This window comes from Aspergillus japonicus, assembly GCF_003184785.1.
Source record: "Aspergillus japonicus CBS 114.51 unplaced genomic scaffold BO86scaffold_87, whole genome shotgun sequence".
Classification (NCBI taxonomy): Eukaryota; Fungi; Ascomycota; class Eurotiomycetes; order Eurotiales; family Aspergillaceae; genus Aspergillus; species Aspergillus japonicus.
The window spans coordinates 69485-82411 of NW_020291724.1; the positions used below are offsets into that span (position 1 = coordinate 69485).

Consider the following 12927-nt stretch of genomic DNA (forward strand, 5'->3'; position numbering starts at 1 on the left):
GTTATTTGGTTCTAGCACTATGGGTGTGCCCTGGGCTACGCAACTACGAACAGGGGTATTAGGGCCAACTATAGTACTACAGCAAGTCCAGTGTGATCTTTAACCCACCGCCTTGTCCTAGAAGGGATTTACCGCCCATCCCGTGCGGGGATACTGCCAGCTCCAATTCCAACCTCTCCATATGACCCCAATTGTTCTTCCTCGTCCCCAATCTCGGCATCATCTCCTTCAGCTTTGCCCTCACTCGAGATGCGGCTAGCATTCCACTCAAAAGTCGCACTCAGAGTGGCGCGGGCGCCATTGGTGCGCAATGGCAATGGGAATCGTTGCCTGCATACCAAGCGGTATAATGCTGCCGTCATTGGCGGTGGCATCACCGGCCTTACAGCAGCCTACCGGCTGATGCGAGATCCAGCATGCAAAAAGGTCACGCTCTACGAGTCACAGCCCCGTCTCGGCGGGTGGATGCAATCAGATAAGGTGACGCTCGACTCCGCGGATTCGGGGGTAGGGGACCTCATTCTCGAACGCGGCCCGCGGACCTTACGAGCAGGATTTCCGACATGTCTTCCTCTCCTTGACATGGTATGCTGACTACCGCATTCGCTTCCATACCAAAGCCACACCCATCTAATGCGCGAGGCAGATGTCTGAGCTAGACTTGCTTGATGATGTAGTCGTGACCGCGAAATCCTCCCCGGCCGCCACCAACCGTTATATCTACTATCCTGATCATTTGGTGCGCATTCCACAACCGCGCCCCGACCAGAGCTTGTTCGAGAATATTTCGGAACTATGGAACACGGTGACCAAGGAGCCCTTGTTCGATGGTGTCGCCAAGGATATTTTTCATGAGTACTGGGATCCTGCACCCGGGTCCGATCAACGTGACGAATCGATCGCGGACTTCATCTCGCGTCGTTTCGGCGCGAAGGTGGCGGACAACTTGGTCTCTGCGGTCATGGCTGGCATCTTTGCAGGTGATATCGATCGTCTCAGTGCGCGCACATTGATGGGCACACTCCGTATGCGGGAAGGGCACGGAAGCATCTTGAAAGAAATGCTACTGGACCAGCTGGCTGGACGGAGTTACTGGAAGATGGATGATCTTTTGGCCTTGCAGTCTGTGGGAGCCAAAGAAGACCTTGAGTACTGGAAATCCCTCAAATCGCTGCTCAGCGGTGCTAGTGTGTTCACCCTGAAGCAGGGCCTTGAACAACTTCCCCGCGCCATCGCCAAACAGTTGGAGGAGTCCGAGAAGGCTGAGGTCATTACTTCGGCTAACATACGATATATGATGCACGATTCTAGCACGGACAACATCATGGTAAGGAGCTGGCCCCGTGTTGTGTGGCATTTGGCCGAGTAAAGCTGATGCGGTTCTAGATCAATCTTGGAACAGAGGGTCCTCAATTATACCACCGAGTGATCTCTACCATCAAACCGCTCCAGATGGCAAAAATGGCTCCTCAGTGGATGGCGAAAAGCCGGTTCTACCCTACTGAATCCGTCAAGCATTTTCAGGCCGACGAAAACAACTATGCCGTGACGGTCATGGTGGTCAACTTATATTACAAGGCCGAAGACGACTTGGACATACCTAGGGGGTTCGGGTACCTCATCCCACGGAGTGTCGCCTATGAACAGAACCCTGAGTTGGCCCTGGGGGTCATCTTCGGAAACGAAACTTCCGTGGGCCAAGATACTGCCGGTAATACCAAATTGACCGTAATGCTCGGCGGCCACTGGTGGGACGGCCTGCCAAAGTCGAATTTACCAAACCACGACCAGGCCTGCAGCCTTGCACGTGCTGTACTTCAGAGGCACCTCAAGATCACCGCCGAGCCGCTCGAGGCGAAGAGCTACCTCCACGTCGATGCCATCCCGCAGTATACTGTTGGCCATCTTGAGCGCATGCATGCCCTCTCCGGAGCGGTCCGGAAGGAGTTCCACAACCGGCTGACGCTTGCTGGCTCGTGGTACGGGACTAGCGGGAATGGTGTCCTGGACTGTGTGCGACAGGGCTATCTGGCCGCTTCCTATGGGGTGGGCCGGAAACTCACGGTCGGCCGGGGGTTGAGCCCCTGGCAAGGCTATGACTACGAAAACTGGGAGCTAGAGGGCGGCATCGTGACTTCACCCGTGCGATTCGCCGACATTGGGAAATCGGAGCGCCGACTACTTTGATGCCCTCCATTATCCGCTGTTGCATGCTACCATGTCGGATCGTGACCGCTTACTGAGGCTCAAGGCTGATCTGATAGTGACAGATATCCACACGGCTCATGTGGAGGTATATAGACTTCCGGTAAACAGACCAGCAAGTTCAATTTGGATACAAGATGTGAACGGGGACGGTAGGGACTAGATATGCTTTGTAATAATACATCGTGCAGCTCCCCCCGGGACCGACATGAGCAGTGATCATCCGCGAGAGCGATGTCTGTCTCGAAAAGCCGTGGGAGATTGTTCATGCAAGCCGACGAGCCCGGAGGAAATTCCGTGATGGTATGATCCTCACACTCCCAAGCGAGGAGTCGGCAGAGCGGACATCGGTCAAGCTTGAGTTTGGTTCAGCTGCAGTGTGACGCCACATCGGCATTTGTGGAAGGCGGCCATAGACAACTCTTATGGGTCCCTCATTCGGAGGTATGCACCGCGATCGTGGTACTTGGTGACAAGTAGCTCAACGTGTCGAGGTCTGGTGAGTCTGATAACATCAATCGCCATAAAGCGTCCTTCAGACCTTCTCACTTTCCGCGCCCTTCTCTTCTGCAGAAGCGTCTTTCTTGTCCCCATTGGCATCAAAGCCCAGCGCATCGAGCTGGCGAACGAGTTCCTGGATCTTGATGACCTTTTCGAGCTGTTCGGGGAGCAGAGCCTCGCCTTGGTTCTTCTTGTCGCGCAGATCGCGGGCCTGCCTCAACTTCTTCTTCAAGTTGCGGGCCTTCTTCTCATTCTCCGCTTCGGGATCCAGCGCCTGCTCCTCGGTCGGCTTGCCCTCCGCTTCCTTCTTCGCGCCGCCGTTGGGTGCCGCCGCAGCAGTGCGCCAGTTGTCAATCTGCGTCAGGTCCTTGGCTGCGCCTGGTGCATCCTGGGTGGCCTTGGCCTTCTTCCGCGCCTCTCGACGTTTGGCGTTCTTGTTGCTGGCTGCGGTGCCCGGTTTGTTGGCGTCGGGATCCTCGACCGGCTTGAGGCCTTCGGCGCCCGGCACACCGCCGCCGGTCTTGCCGCGGTTCTTCCAGGCTTCGGCCGCGCGGTTCTTGTAGAGTTCGACATCCTCGGGGGGACGGTAGCCCGGTCGGACGCGGATCTCGCGACGCTTGGACCCGTCTGCACGGGTTGAGGAGGGGATGAAGCGCTCTCCGGTGGCTTCGTTGGTGGCGATACCAGACGAGGTGACCCCTCCGTTCTTGTTGGTTGCCATTTTTTGTGGAAGGTTGGCGGGGGGAGAGTGGATGGTGGATGGCTGAGGGTTAGGAGCGGAGTCACGAAGATTCTCAGACCCTCAGACCAATGAAGGTGGTGGGTGGAAAGAGCAAGGGGTCTGTCTGAAGGAGTGCTAGATACAAATGAGTAATGTCCCTAGATGTTTGACAATTTGAGGGTGGAGGGCGGGATGTTGAGACGATGCCCGAATTGAATTAAGTTAGTGTAGATGAAAAGAAGTGGAATAAGATGAACATGGATGAATTCATCCGTGACGGGCGGGAGAGGCTCTGGGCCAACTGGTTGGGAGGCGCCGATCCGACTGGCCAATCAGGGCGCCGGTGTTTCCCGCTGCTGCTTTTCGTCTGAACTTATCCGAACGTTGAACGGCGATTCTTCCAACCTCATTCCCTCCCCGTTACGCTGTTTCCCCCCGTTTCGCTCTTCTCTCGCTTCCACCCCCGTTCCATTTACAATCCAGCACAATGGCCGGCGCTGTAAGTGTCTTCCGCAACTGGGTCGCCAGGACCGCTGCTCCTGGTGCCTGTGGTTCACTGGGCTAACTGCAGGATGTCTCCGGATCCAGTTCACTACCACTCTCTACCGGTACGTCTCCTCCCTCTCGGACCCTCAATTGAGACCCTGCTAACCACAATTGATTGCCATAGGAGTCTGTTCCAGCGCAACGCTGTCTACTTGACTGCCATCTTCACCAGTGCCTTCGCTTTCGAGCTGTACGTCTAGCCTCACTCTCCCGGCCTCCCCTCCCGGTGGGAGACAACTGTCGCAGGAACAAAGCACGGGCTAATCCCGACTCCTTCGGAACAGGGCTTTCGACACCGCTTCCAACCGCGTCTGGGACGGTTTCAACCGCGGCGTATGTTCTTCCCTGCAGACCCCTTCCGGATATGAGGTTCTTACTGACGGGTTGCTCTCCGATTCGCGCCCACAGCGTCAATGGAAGGACATCAAGCACCGCTACATCAACCAGGCCGACGACGAGGATGACGAGTAAATATGACGATCCTATCGAGTGTTTTGTGCCGCGATTGTGAGGTGGTGGTGGTGGTGGGATAGACCAAGTGCTGGAGGGTAGAGATATCCATTCCCATGTTATTTTACCGAGATCGGAGGAAAGGGGAATTGGGATCCTCCACGGTGTTTGTTTCCTGTACGAGATAGTCCTTTTTTATTTCTGGAAGAATGAGCTGTACTACTGCGTGCATTTCCCTTAGAATCCGACGCTGCCCGGTAAGGTAAAAGAAAGGGACGCTGCGGTCAAGTCGCGCCAAGCCGCATTTGGTCTGTAGAATCAACACGATGTCATGCTTTTCCCCTCCTTCCTCCGAACACAACGCATTCTCACCAAAAACACCTCTTTCACTTTCTTTTGTTCTTCGTTTAGCTTCTACTCTTTGCCTGTTGTGAATCTGGACCGGAAGATCATATTCTAGCAGGCGTTGAATTAAAGTCTCAATAAGTCGTTGTTTCTGGACTAATCCAAGCGGAGCCAACAGCTCTTCCCCACCAAACTGTGACATCGAACTCGCTACTTTCACTCCTACTACTCCTACTACTACTACTAAAGTCATTCCCTCATTAACCACTTGCTATCTCAACGATAACCAAGCGACCCTCTTTGAATCCCCCAAACTTCCCCAACCCCACTCCATCTTTCAAAAGTTCGTTGTCGTTCTTCTGGTTCTATTGCCGTTCTTCTTGTCTTATCCAGCCATTCTCAACATCCACGGCCCTGTGTTATCGGCGCCCGACTAAAGTTGAGCTCGCAGATTTATAAGCCCGCCACCAACAAAACCGAGAGGGAAAAAAACAGCCCACACTTGAGCTCTCGTCTCAGACAACTTTCGTACCCCCCCGTCAATTTCCGTTACCCTTTCTACTCCTTATATCGAGAGCCGAATGGGTGTCGCGCTCGCCGTGCAACAGCGATAAATGATGCTCACGGAATGTGAGAGGTTTCTCAGCGAACGCCTCCTGCGGCTTCCCGCCGACCACAACAACCGCTATGGACCCCAAGCCGAGAAAGAGCTTCTCGAGGTGCTCTTCCGCTCGCTGACCGGCCAGAATGAGGGATACCTTCGACAGTTATTCCCCAACGGCCTGCCGTCCGGCCCTTGGAAGCTGGCAGAGGCCCAGGGCGCCGAGGAAGGTGCGGAGTATACCGAGGCGGCGCGGGGCAAGCGCTGCGGCCATATCTTCAGGGCCGGCGAGGCCACCTACCGCTGCATCACCTGCGCCATGGACGACACCTGCGTGCTGTGCAGCCGGTGCTTCGACTCCTCCGACCACACCGGCCACCAGTACCAGATCTCGCTGTCGTCGGGCAACTGCGGCTGCTGTGACTGTGGAGACGAGGAGGCCTGGCGCCTGCCGTTGTTCTGTGCGATCCATACCGACAGCGAGGACAAGAAGAAGGGGAAGCAGAGGGCCCAGTCGCAACTGCCGCCGGACTGGGTGAAGGCCATCCGGCTCACCATCTCTCGCGCCCTGGACTATTTCTGCGACGTCATCTCCTGCTCGCCCGAACAGCTGCGACTGCCCAAGACTGAAGAAGGGATCAAGAAGGACGAGGAAGCGTCCCGGCTGCGTCCGGGCTGGTACGGGCCCGGTGACGAAGCGGAGGAGGAACCCGAGTACGCCCTCGCCCTCTGGAACGATGAGAAGCACACCATCAAGGACGTCGCCACGCAAGTCACGCGAGCTTGTCGGGAGACGAATCGCTTTGGCTTCGAGCGTGCCCACGAGACCAATGACATCGGACGCAGTGTGGTCAAGTATTCCCGGGACCTGCCGCGACTGCTGGACGTGTCCAAGATCATCGAGCACATCAGGGTCACCGTCACTATCCGATCCGCCCGCGATACGTTCCGCGAGCAGATGTGCGCGACCATCGTCGAGTGGCTGCTGGATATTTCTGGATGTAGCGTCGGAGACGATAACGAGATTCTGCGTCACATCATCTGTGAAGAACTGCTTACGCCATGGAGGCGTGGTAGCGGTGCCTACAATGCGGACATCGGGTTGAAAGGCATCGATGACCACCAACAGGACGAGGCGTCCCCGTGGCGCACGGTCATGCTCACGATATCCCCCCAAGTCAACGTTGTACTGGCCGCAGCTGGCGATGACGATGACGATGATGAGGATGTCAATTCGGGCAACGAGCAGGAAGGTGTCAATGACGAGGAGGAGGCCGAAGAATTCGAAGAGTACCTGCGTGCAGCGGGCGAGACCAACGAAGACGAAGATGATGATGACATGGAACTCGAATTGAACCGACTCCGGGATGAGGTAGACGACGATAATGATATGGTTATGGGCGACGCGGATGACGCTCTGGACATCGCTCAGACCATCCTAGGACTCGCCCAGCGGGAACAACAGCGGGAGCAACAGCGCGCCCGGCAGCAGCAGCAGCAGCAGCAGCAGCAAGATGAACAGGGAGAGCAGCAGTCACAGGAGGCGCAAGAAGGGGTGCAGAACCGGTCGAACCAGGAGGGTTCGCAACCCGCCGTCAACGAGCAGGCCCCCAATGAACAGCACGAGCGGCCGCCGACTTCCCTTGTTCCTATCCCTAAGACACCGTCAGGGGTGGTTCGACCATCGCCGGCGAAAACGCCTATTCATTGGCAGTATCGATCCCATGCTGCAGGGGAAGGGCAGGGTGTGCCGGTTTACGAGGACTTGTCGCAGCGCACTCGTCTCGACTGGATGATTCTCTATGATCTCCGCCTCTGGAAAAAAACTCGTACCGAACTCCGCGATCTCTATATCGGCACCGTTGTCAATGTTCCTCAATTCAAGCGGATCATGGGTCTGCGCCTGTCAGCCCTCTACACGGCGCTCGCGCAGTTGTACCTGATTGCAGACAGAGAGCCCGACCACTCCATTGTCAACCTCTCCTTGCAGCTTCTGACCACCCCGTCAATTACGGAAGAGATTCTCCTGCGTGGAAACTTTTTGACCAAGGTCATGGCCATATTGTACACGTTTCTTACGACTAGGCAGGTTGGTGAACCTTATGAAGTCAATCCCAACGCCACCCTGGCATTCGACGCTGGGTCCGTGACCAACAGGCGTCTGTACCATTTCTTCTTGGATCTGCGGTACCTGCTGCAATCCGAATACGTCCAGAATCGCGTGCGCGCGGAAGAACAGTACCTGTCTCAGTTCCTGGATCTTGTCAAGCTCTCGCAAGGCATATGCCCCAATGTGCGTGCTGTAGGGGAGCATGTTGAGTACGAGACCGACGCTTGGATCAGCGCGTCAGTCCTCATGCGAGAGATCAATCGGCTCTGTCGCCAATTCTGCGAGGCCTTCCGTAACCCCGAGATCGATGGAGGTGCAAAGCTGCTGCGAGCCATCCGATCAGCCACCATCTCTGCCGTGGCTCACTCATACGGATTGGAGCTCAAGCGTTTCAGCCAGGCCGAGATCAAGGATTACGTGTCTTTCAAAACTCTGCCTCCCTTTGATTTTGAGGTCAACCAGGAACATGTTCCACGATACCGGGTTGTAGACTTCGTCGTCGAACGTGGCTGGATGAGTTTCCATCATGCGCTCCATTACACGCTGTCCTGGTTGCTGGAGTGTGGTCGTAATGTAAGCGGCGCCGTCATGCGCGATGTGCTCATGGACGCTGCACAAGCGGCAAATGACCAATACATCCACGACTCACAGCTGAACTCCGAAGATTTGCTCCTGGCAATGTTCGATTATCCCCTCAGAGTTTGCGCCTGGCTGGCACAGATGAAGGCTGGCATGTGGGTTCGCAACGGTCTCAGCCTTCGGCATCAGATGTCACAGTACCGGGGAGTCTCATCCCGCGACTTTGCGTATTATCGCGACATCTTCTTGCTTCAGACTGCCATGGTCACCTGCGATCCCAGTCGGGTCCTTGCCTCCATCGCGGAACGTTTCGGCATGGTGGACTGGATGAACCGTGATTACAGCCCTCGGAGCGTCTACGAGGACAATCAGATCGTCGACGTGGCCGAGGAGTTTGTCCACCTCTTGATTACCCTACTGACGGACCGTACCTCGCTCACCGCCATCGACGACAGCGACAGTGCGACTCGGGAGAGCATCATTCGTGATATCGCGCATGTCCTTTGCTTCAGGCCGCTATCCTTCTCCGACCTGTCCACACGCCTCAGCGACAAGCCCCTGGACTCGGATATGTTCCAGGATGTGCTCGAGGAGGTTGCGAGATTCCGGGCACCAGAGGGGTTGAATGATACGGGTACCTTCGAGTTGAAGCCGGAGTATCTTGACCTTATTGATCCGTATAGCGCTCATTACACCAAGAATCAACGGGATGAAGCGGAGAACATTTATAGAAACTGGGTGGCCAAGAAAACTGGCAAGAAGGCGGATGACGTGGTGTTTGAGCCCAAATTACGTCCCATCACCACCGGAGCTTTCTCCGAGCTCCATCGCTTCACCCGGACAATGGTCTTCGCTCAGCTTGTGCACCATTGTCTGGATTTTGTGGTGTCGTTCAAGGAGCGTACTCCGCATATCCAACCTACTCGGATTGAGACTTTCCTTCAGGTGGTCCTGCATCTGATTCTCGCCGCCTCGCTGGATGATAAGAGCGATGAGGATGAAATGTCCGACGGCTCGCCGGCATCCTTCATTTCCCACGCTCTGAACAAGGTTCGACACTCGACGCAGGCTGGTCCAGTGACTATTGTGGGTCTCCTTGAGAAGATTTCCGTGGAGAACGATTTCAAATCGTGCGGAGCCAAGATCCGGCATATTCTGAAGCAATTCTGGCAAAAGCGTCCCGAGGCGTATGCCTCAGCCACCGCTTCGCTGAAGTTCCCCTTTGACAGGGTTGATACCAGCACTCCTGCTATTGACAATGACCTTGAAAAGGAGACCAAGAAGAAGCAGGCTTTAGAAAGGCAGGCCCGGGTCATGGCCCAGTTCCAGCAGCAACAGCAGAACTTCCTCAATAGCCAAGGCGAATTTGACTGGGGTGAAGAAGACTTTAGTGATCCTGAGTCGGAACCCGAGACTGCGCCGGAGACTAAGCTGTGGAAGTATCCTAGTGGCACGTGCATCCTGTGTCAGGAGGAGACCAACGACTCGCGACTCTACGGCACGTTTGCCCTAATCCAGGATAGCACCATCCTACGTTGTACTGATGTATCGGACGCGGACTGGGTGCGGGAGGTGATCCGGACACCGGCGAGCCTGGACAAGTCGGCTGACCATCTTCGTCCTTTTGGAGTTGCTGGTGAAAATCGCACGACCGTCCGCCGACTGGACTCGACGGGTGGCGAAGTCATCAGCGAGAAGGTAGGACTCAGCAAAGGCTTCAAGGCCCACAACACGAATCCGGGGCCGGTGACGACCGGCTGTGGCCATATCATGCATTACCACTGCTTCGAGGTCTACCTCACTGCTACTGGTCGTCGTCACCATCAACAAGTCGCTCGCGCCCACCCGGAGTCGCTGGCGCGCAAGGAGTTCGTCTGCCCTCTCTGCAAGGCTCTCGGCAACGCCTTCCTTCCCATTGTCTGGAAGGGTAAGGAAGAGTCGTACCCGGGAGCCTTGAGTACCGCTGTCTCGTTTGATGAGTTCATCAATGTGGAGCTAAAGTCGATTCTCTCGCAGCCCCGCAACTACGCATTGCTTGCGGAGAGCAACAGCAATCCGCAGACTCTGGCGTACCAGGAACTCTTTGTGAATTATCTGTCCAAGACATTGGTCCCACCGCTCGCTTCGAAATTGGGCAACCTCCCATCCTCTCCCTCCTTCCCGTCTCCTCTTTCCAGGCCTACGGTCAGAGCACCAATGCCTGGTCTCTTCCCTGCGGAGGACCCTTCTGCCACGAGCCCGCTCCAGGCGACCTTCAGTCCGATCGAGAACCCTCTTTCCGAATTGCTGCAGATCTACCAGAGGCTGAAGCAGACTTTGCGGGTCAATCGCATCCCATCCACGTTCAACCATGTTCCTGGTACGCTGGAAAGCAGTGATCTGGTGCATACCGACTCGCTGTTCCAGAGCCTTGGCTACAGCATTTCGGCGGTGGAGATAGCGCAGCGGGGTGTGGCATCGGAACCGGGCTTGACCCTGCTGGGCAAGATCCCTCAGCTGACACTGACGCATCTCCGCATCCTCGCGGAGACGGCCTTCTCGTACGCGGCGGTCGGTTCACTACAGCATGGCGATAGCCCGCATAACCTCAGCGCGGACGAGGTGCACGAAACGCATCGGCAGAAGATATGTCAGCTGTTCATTGGTCACCCCTACTTGAGTGGCACACCTCTCTTGAGGGAGAGGCGCGAGATTGAACCGCTCTTGGGCAAGGATGCGTTTGTATTCTTGGCCGAGTGTTCGGTTTCGCTGCTGTCGACCGTTCCCATTGATATGCGCCATTTGATCCAGATGTGTTATGTGGCCGAAATCGTCAAGGTCGCCATCACCTACATTCTCTGGCCTTCGGGGCTGCAGGAAGAGGTGGTTCAGCATGGTGATGCCAACTACATGCCGGCGCTTGATGAGACGGACCCCCGGGCCGACTTGAGTCGGCATTTCTTCAACTCCATCGTCACCGAGCTGAGGACCAACATCGGACAGGAGGAAGTCGCCTCGTTCCCGACCGAGGGTAACTACGTGGCGGACGGAAGCGCCGTGCCGCCGCGGGTGGTGATGACGCTACGCCGGCTCATTTCACGTTATGCCTTGACCTTCCTTCGCAAGGTGGTCATTCTTCTCCACGTCCAGCACGGGGTCGAGTTCCCCAACACGGGGTTGAACGACGTTGACGCCCCAGAGCTTGACCGCTTGACCAAGATCTTACATCTGCCGTCTCTCGACGAGATCTTCGGGTCTGTCAACGCTTCGCGCAACCGCGGCAGTGTGTTCGACTCGGTCATCTCGGGCTGGATTCACCACTGGAATGTGTCGCGGCCCGGGCTGACGTTCGGCTACCACACGCTGTGGCCGAGCCTCCCTCACCCGGGGATTTTCGAGCTGGTCGGGCTGCCCAAGTATTATGATAGTCTGATCGACGAGGCCAACCGGCGGCGGTGCCCGAACTCGAAGAAGGAGCTGACCGATCCCTGCATCTGCCTGTTCTGTGGTGACATCTTCTGCTCGCAGGCCGTGTGTTGCATGGACAAGAGCCAGAACCTGGGCGGATGCAACCAACATGTTTACAAGTGAGTCTATCCTTACCTTCTCCCTTTCTCTCTTTTCTCTTCTCTCTGCTTTTACTCTACTTTCGCGCTGCTTTCTAAACTAACGGTCTACCAGATGTGGTAAATACATCGGCCTCTTCCTCAACATCCGCAAGTGTATGGTGATCTACCTACACAACCGCAGCGGATCCTGGCACAACGCGCCGTACCTGGACCGCCACGGCGAAGTGGACCCGGGCCTCCGGCGTAACCGTCAATTGATCCTGAATCAGAAACGCTACGATCGACTGGTCCGCGACGTGTGGCTTTCGCATGGGATTCCGACGATGATCAGCCGGAAACTGGAAGCGGATATCAACAATGGGGGCTGGGAGACGATGTAAAGCGATGATTTGATGCAATCGATGTATTAAGGGGAGTGATGTATTAAGGGAGTGATTGGTGCGATGCGGATAAAGTGTGATTTATGTGACTTATGGTGTTTTTCCTCTTGAAAGCGTTGCGCTGATGGTGATGGTGATGGACTAAGCTGGTGCCGTCCCATATGCATGAAACTTTTTCCTGTGGATGTGTGGTGTTTTGTTGTTGCTTGGGGGAAAAGTTTGCGATGGTGGGTGCTGGGGGGAAATAAGACAAATAGCATCTTGCTGGGTATTTACCAGACTGGATTGTTGAGTAACCAGGTTTATGCGGTTGTACGTAAGGTGATCTACGGAATACTCAGGATGAGTAAGTCGCATTGAAAGCAGTCCACCTGGCAGTCTGTTCTTTATCCATTTCCGGGCCTACGGTCAGAACGCGACTCTGGGAGTGTTGGAGATTCAGTTACCACTCCTCAGTGTCCTCACCCCAATCAGTTTAGTAAGAAGATTGATTGCAATGTCCTCCCCTTTTTTTTTTCCTTTTTTTTTTTTTAGTTTCTGTCTGCAATAATGCAATGCAATGCAAAAAAAAAGTGATTGACATCTCCTAATCAGAATCCGATGCCGGAAACCTAAGTTGAATCGCGGGGCCACCCCATCTGGGAGCAAATTCCCCACCGCCCAAAGTCCAGACAGTCTTGCATCCTTGGTTCGGGCGATGACTCTCGCATGTAATACATGTTTTGTTCTGGGGGGAGATGTTGGATCCATGGATCGAGGGCACAAACAATAATAACAATGAGTAACTGGTTTCTGGGCAGGGGGTGCTTTCTTTGCATTGTGTTTCAGGTTTGGATTGTTGTTGGATTGTTGGAGGGTTGGAATACCATTGTAAGAACTTGTTACAGGACAATGGACTTTGTATGGATGGGCTTTTGTTTCAGTTTCATGGACTGGACTGG

General features: G+C 55.3%; 4 protein-coding genes across 4 annotated transcripts; 3 read left to right on the top strand and 1 right to left on the bottom strand.

The window, feature by feature from the left end:
• Window positions 1-249: 249 nt before the first annotated feature.
• On the top strand, window positions 250-2175 carry hem14 (oxygen-dependent protoporphyrinogen oxidase; the record flags this gene model as incomplete). The annotated part of the gene is made up of 3 exons (XM_025669321.1): window positions 250-585; window positions 647-1327; window positions 1387-2175. Coding segments are annotated over 3 exons (1806 nt in total), but the record flags the coding sequence as incomplete, so codon positions are not given.
• A 106-nt stretch (window positions 2176-2281) lies between these two features.
• Window positions 2282-3540, bottom strand: BO86DRAFT_348553 (putative RNA binding protein Pym). The gene has a single exon (XM_025669322.1). It carries the CDS (start codon window positions 3425-3427, stop codon window positions 2741-2743), a length of 687 nt encoding a protein of 228 aa, XP_025522763.1. The 5' UTR covers window positions 3428-3540; the 3' UTR covers window positions 2282-2740.
• A 285-nt stretch (window positions 3541-3825) lies between these two features.
• BO86DRAFT_393119 (cytochrome b-c1 complex subunit 9) lies at window positions 3826-4650 on the top strand. Its single transcript, XM_025672956.1, has 5 exons — window positions 3826-3926; window positions 4016-4035; window positions 4098-4163; window positions 4258-4306; window positions 4382-4650. Exons 1-5 carry the CDS (start codon window positions 3915-3917, stop codon window positions 4442-4444), a joined length of 210 nt encoding a protein of 69 aa, XP_025522764.1. The 5' UTR covers window positions 3826-3914; the 3' UTR covers window positions 4445-4650.
• A 552-nt stretch (window positions 4651-5202) lies between these two features.
• On the top strand, window positions 5203-11999 carry BO86DRAFT_237069 (putative ubiquitin-protein ligase E3 component (UBR1)). The gene is made up of 2 exons (XM_025667061.1): window positions 5203-11624; window positions 11719-11999. Exons 1-2 carry the CDS (start codon window positions 5383-5385, stop codon window positions 11984-11986), a joined length of 6510 nt encoding a protein of 2169 aa, XP_025522765.1. The 5' UTR covers window positions 5203-5382; the 3' UTR covers window positions 11987-11999.
• Window positions 12000-12927: the final 928 nt, after the last annotated feature.

Excerpts from the sequence above, each read along its gene's own strand:
- BO86DRAFT_393119 (XM_025672956.1), top strand. Across the intron at positions 4,036-4,097 it reads TTCACTACCACTCTCTACCG|GAGTCTGTTCCAGCGCAACG; the intron begins GTACGTCTCCTC and ends TGATTGCCATAG. Across the intron at positions 4,307-4,381 it reads GGGACGGTTTCAACCGCGGC|CGTCAATGGAAGGACATCAA; the intron begins GTATGTTCTTCC and ends TCGCGCCCACAG.
- BO86DRAFT_348553 (XM_025669322.1), bottom strand. The coding sequence starts at position 3,427 with ATGGCAACCAACAAGAACGGAGGGGTCACCTCGTCTGGTATCGCCACC.
- BO86DRAFT_237069 (XM_025667061.1), top strand. The coding sequence starts at position 5,383 with ATGATGCTCACGGAATGTGAGAGGTTTCTCAGCGAACGCCTCCTGCGG. Across the intron at positions 11,625-11,718 it reads TGCAACCAACATGTTTACAA|ATGTGGTAAATACATCGGCC; the intron begins GTGAGTCTATCC and ends ACGGTCTACCAG.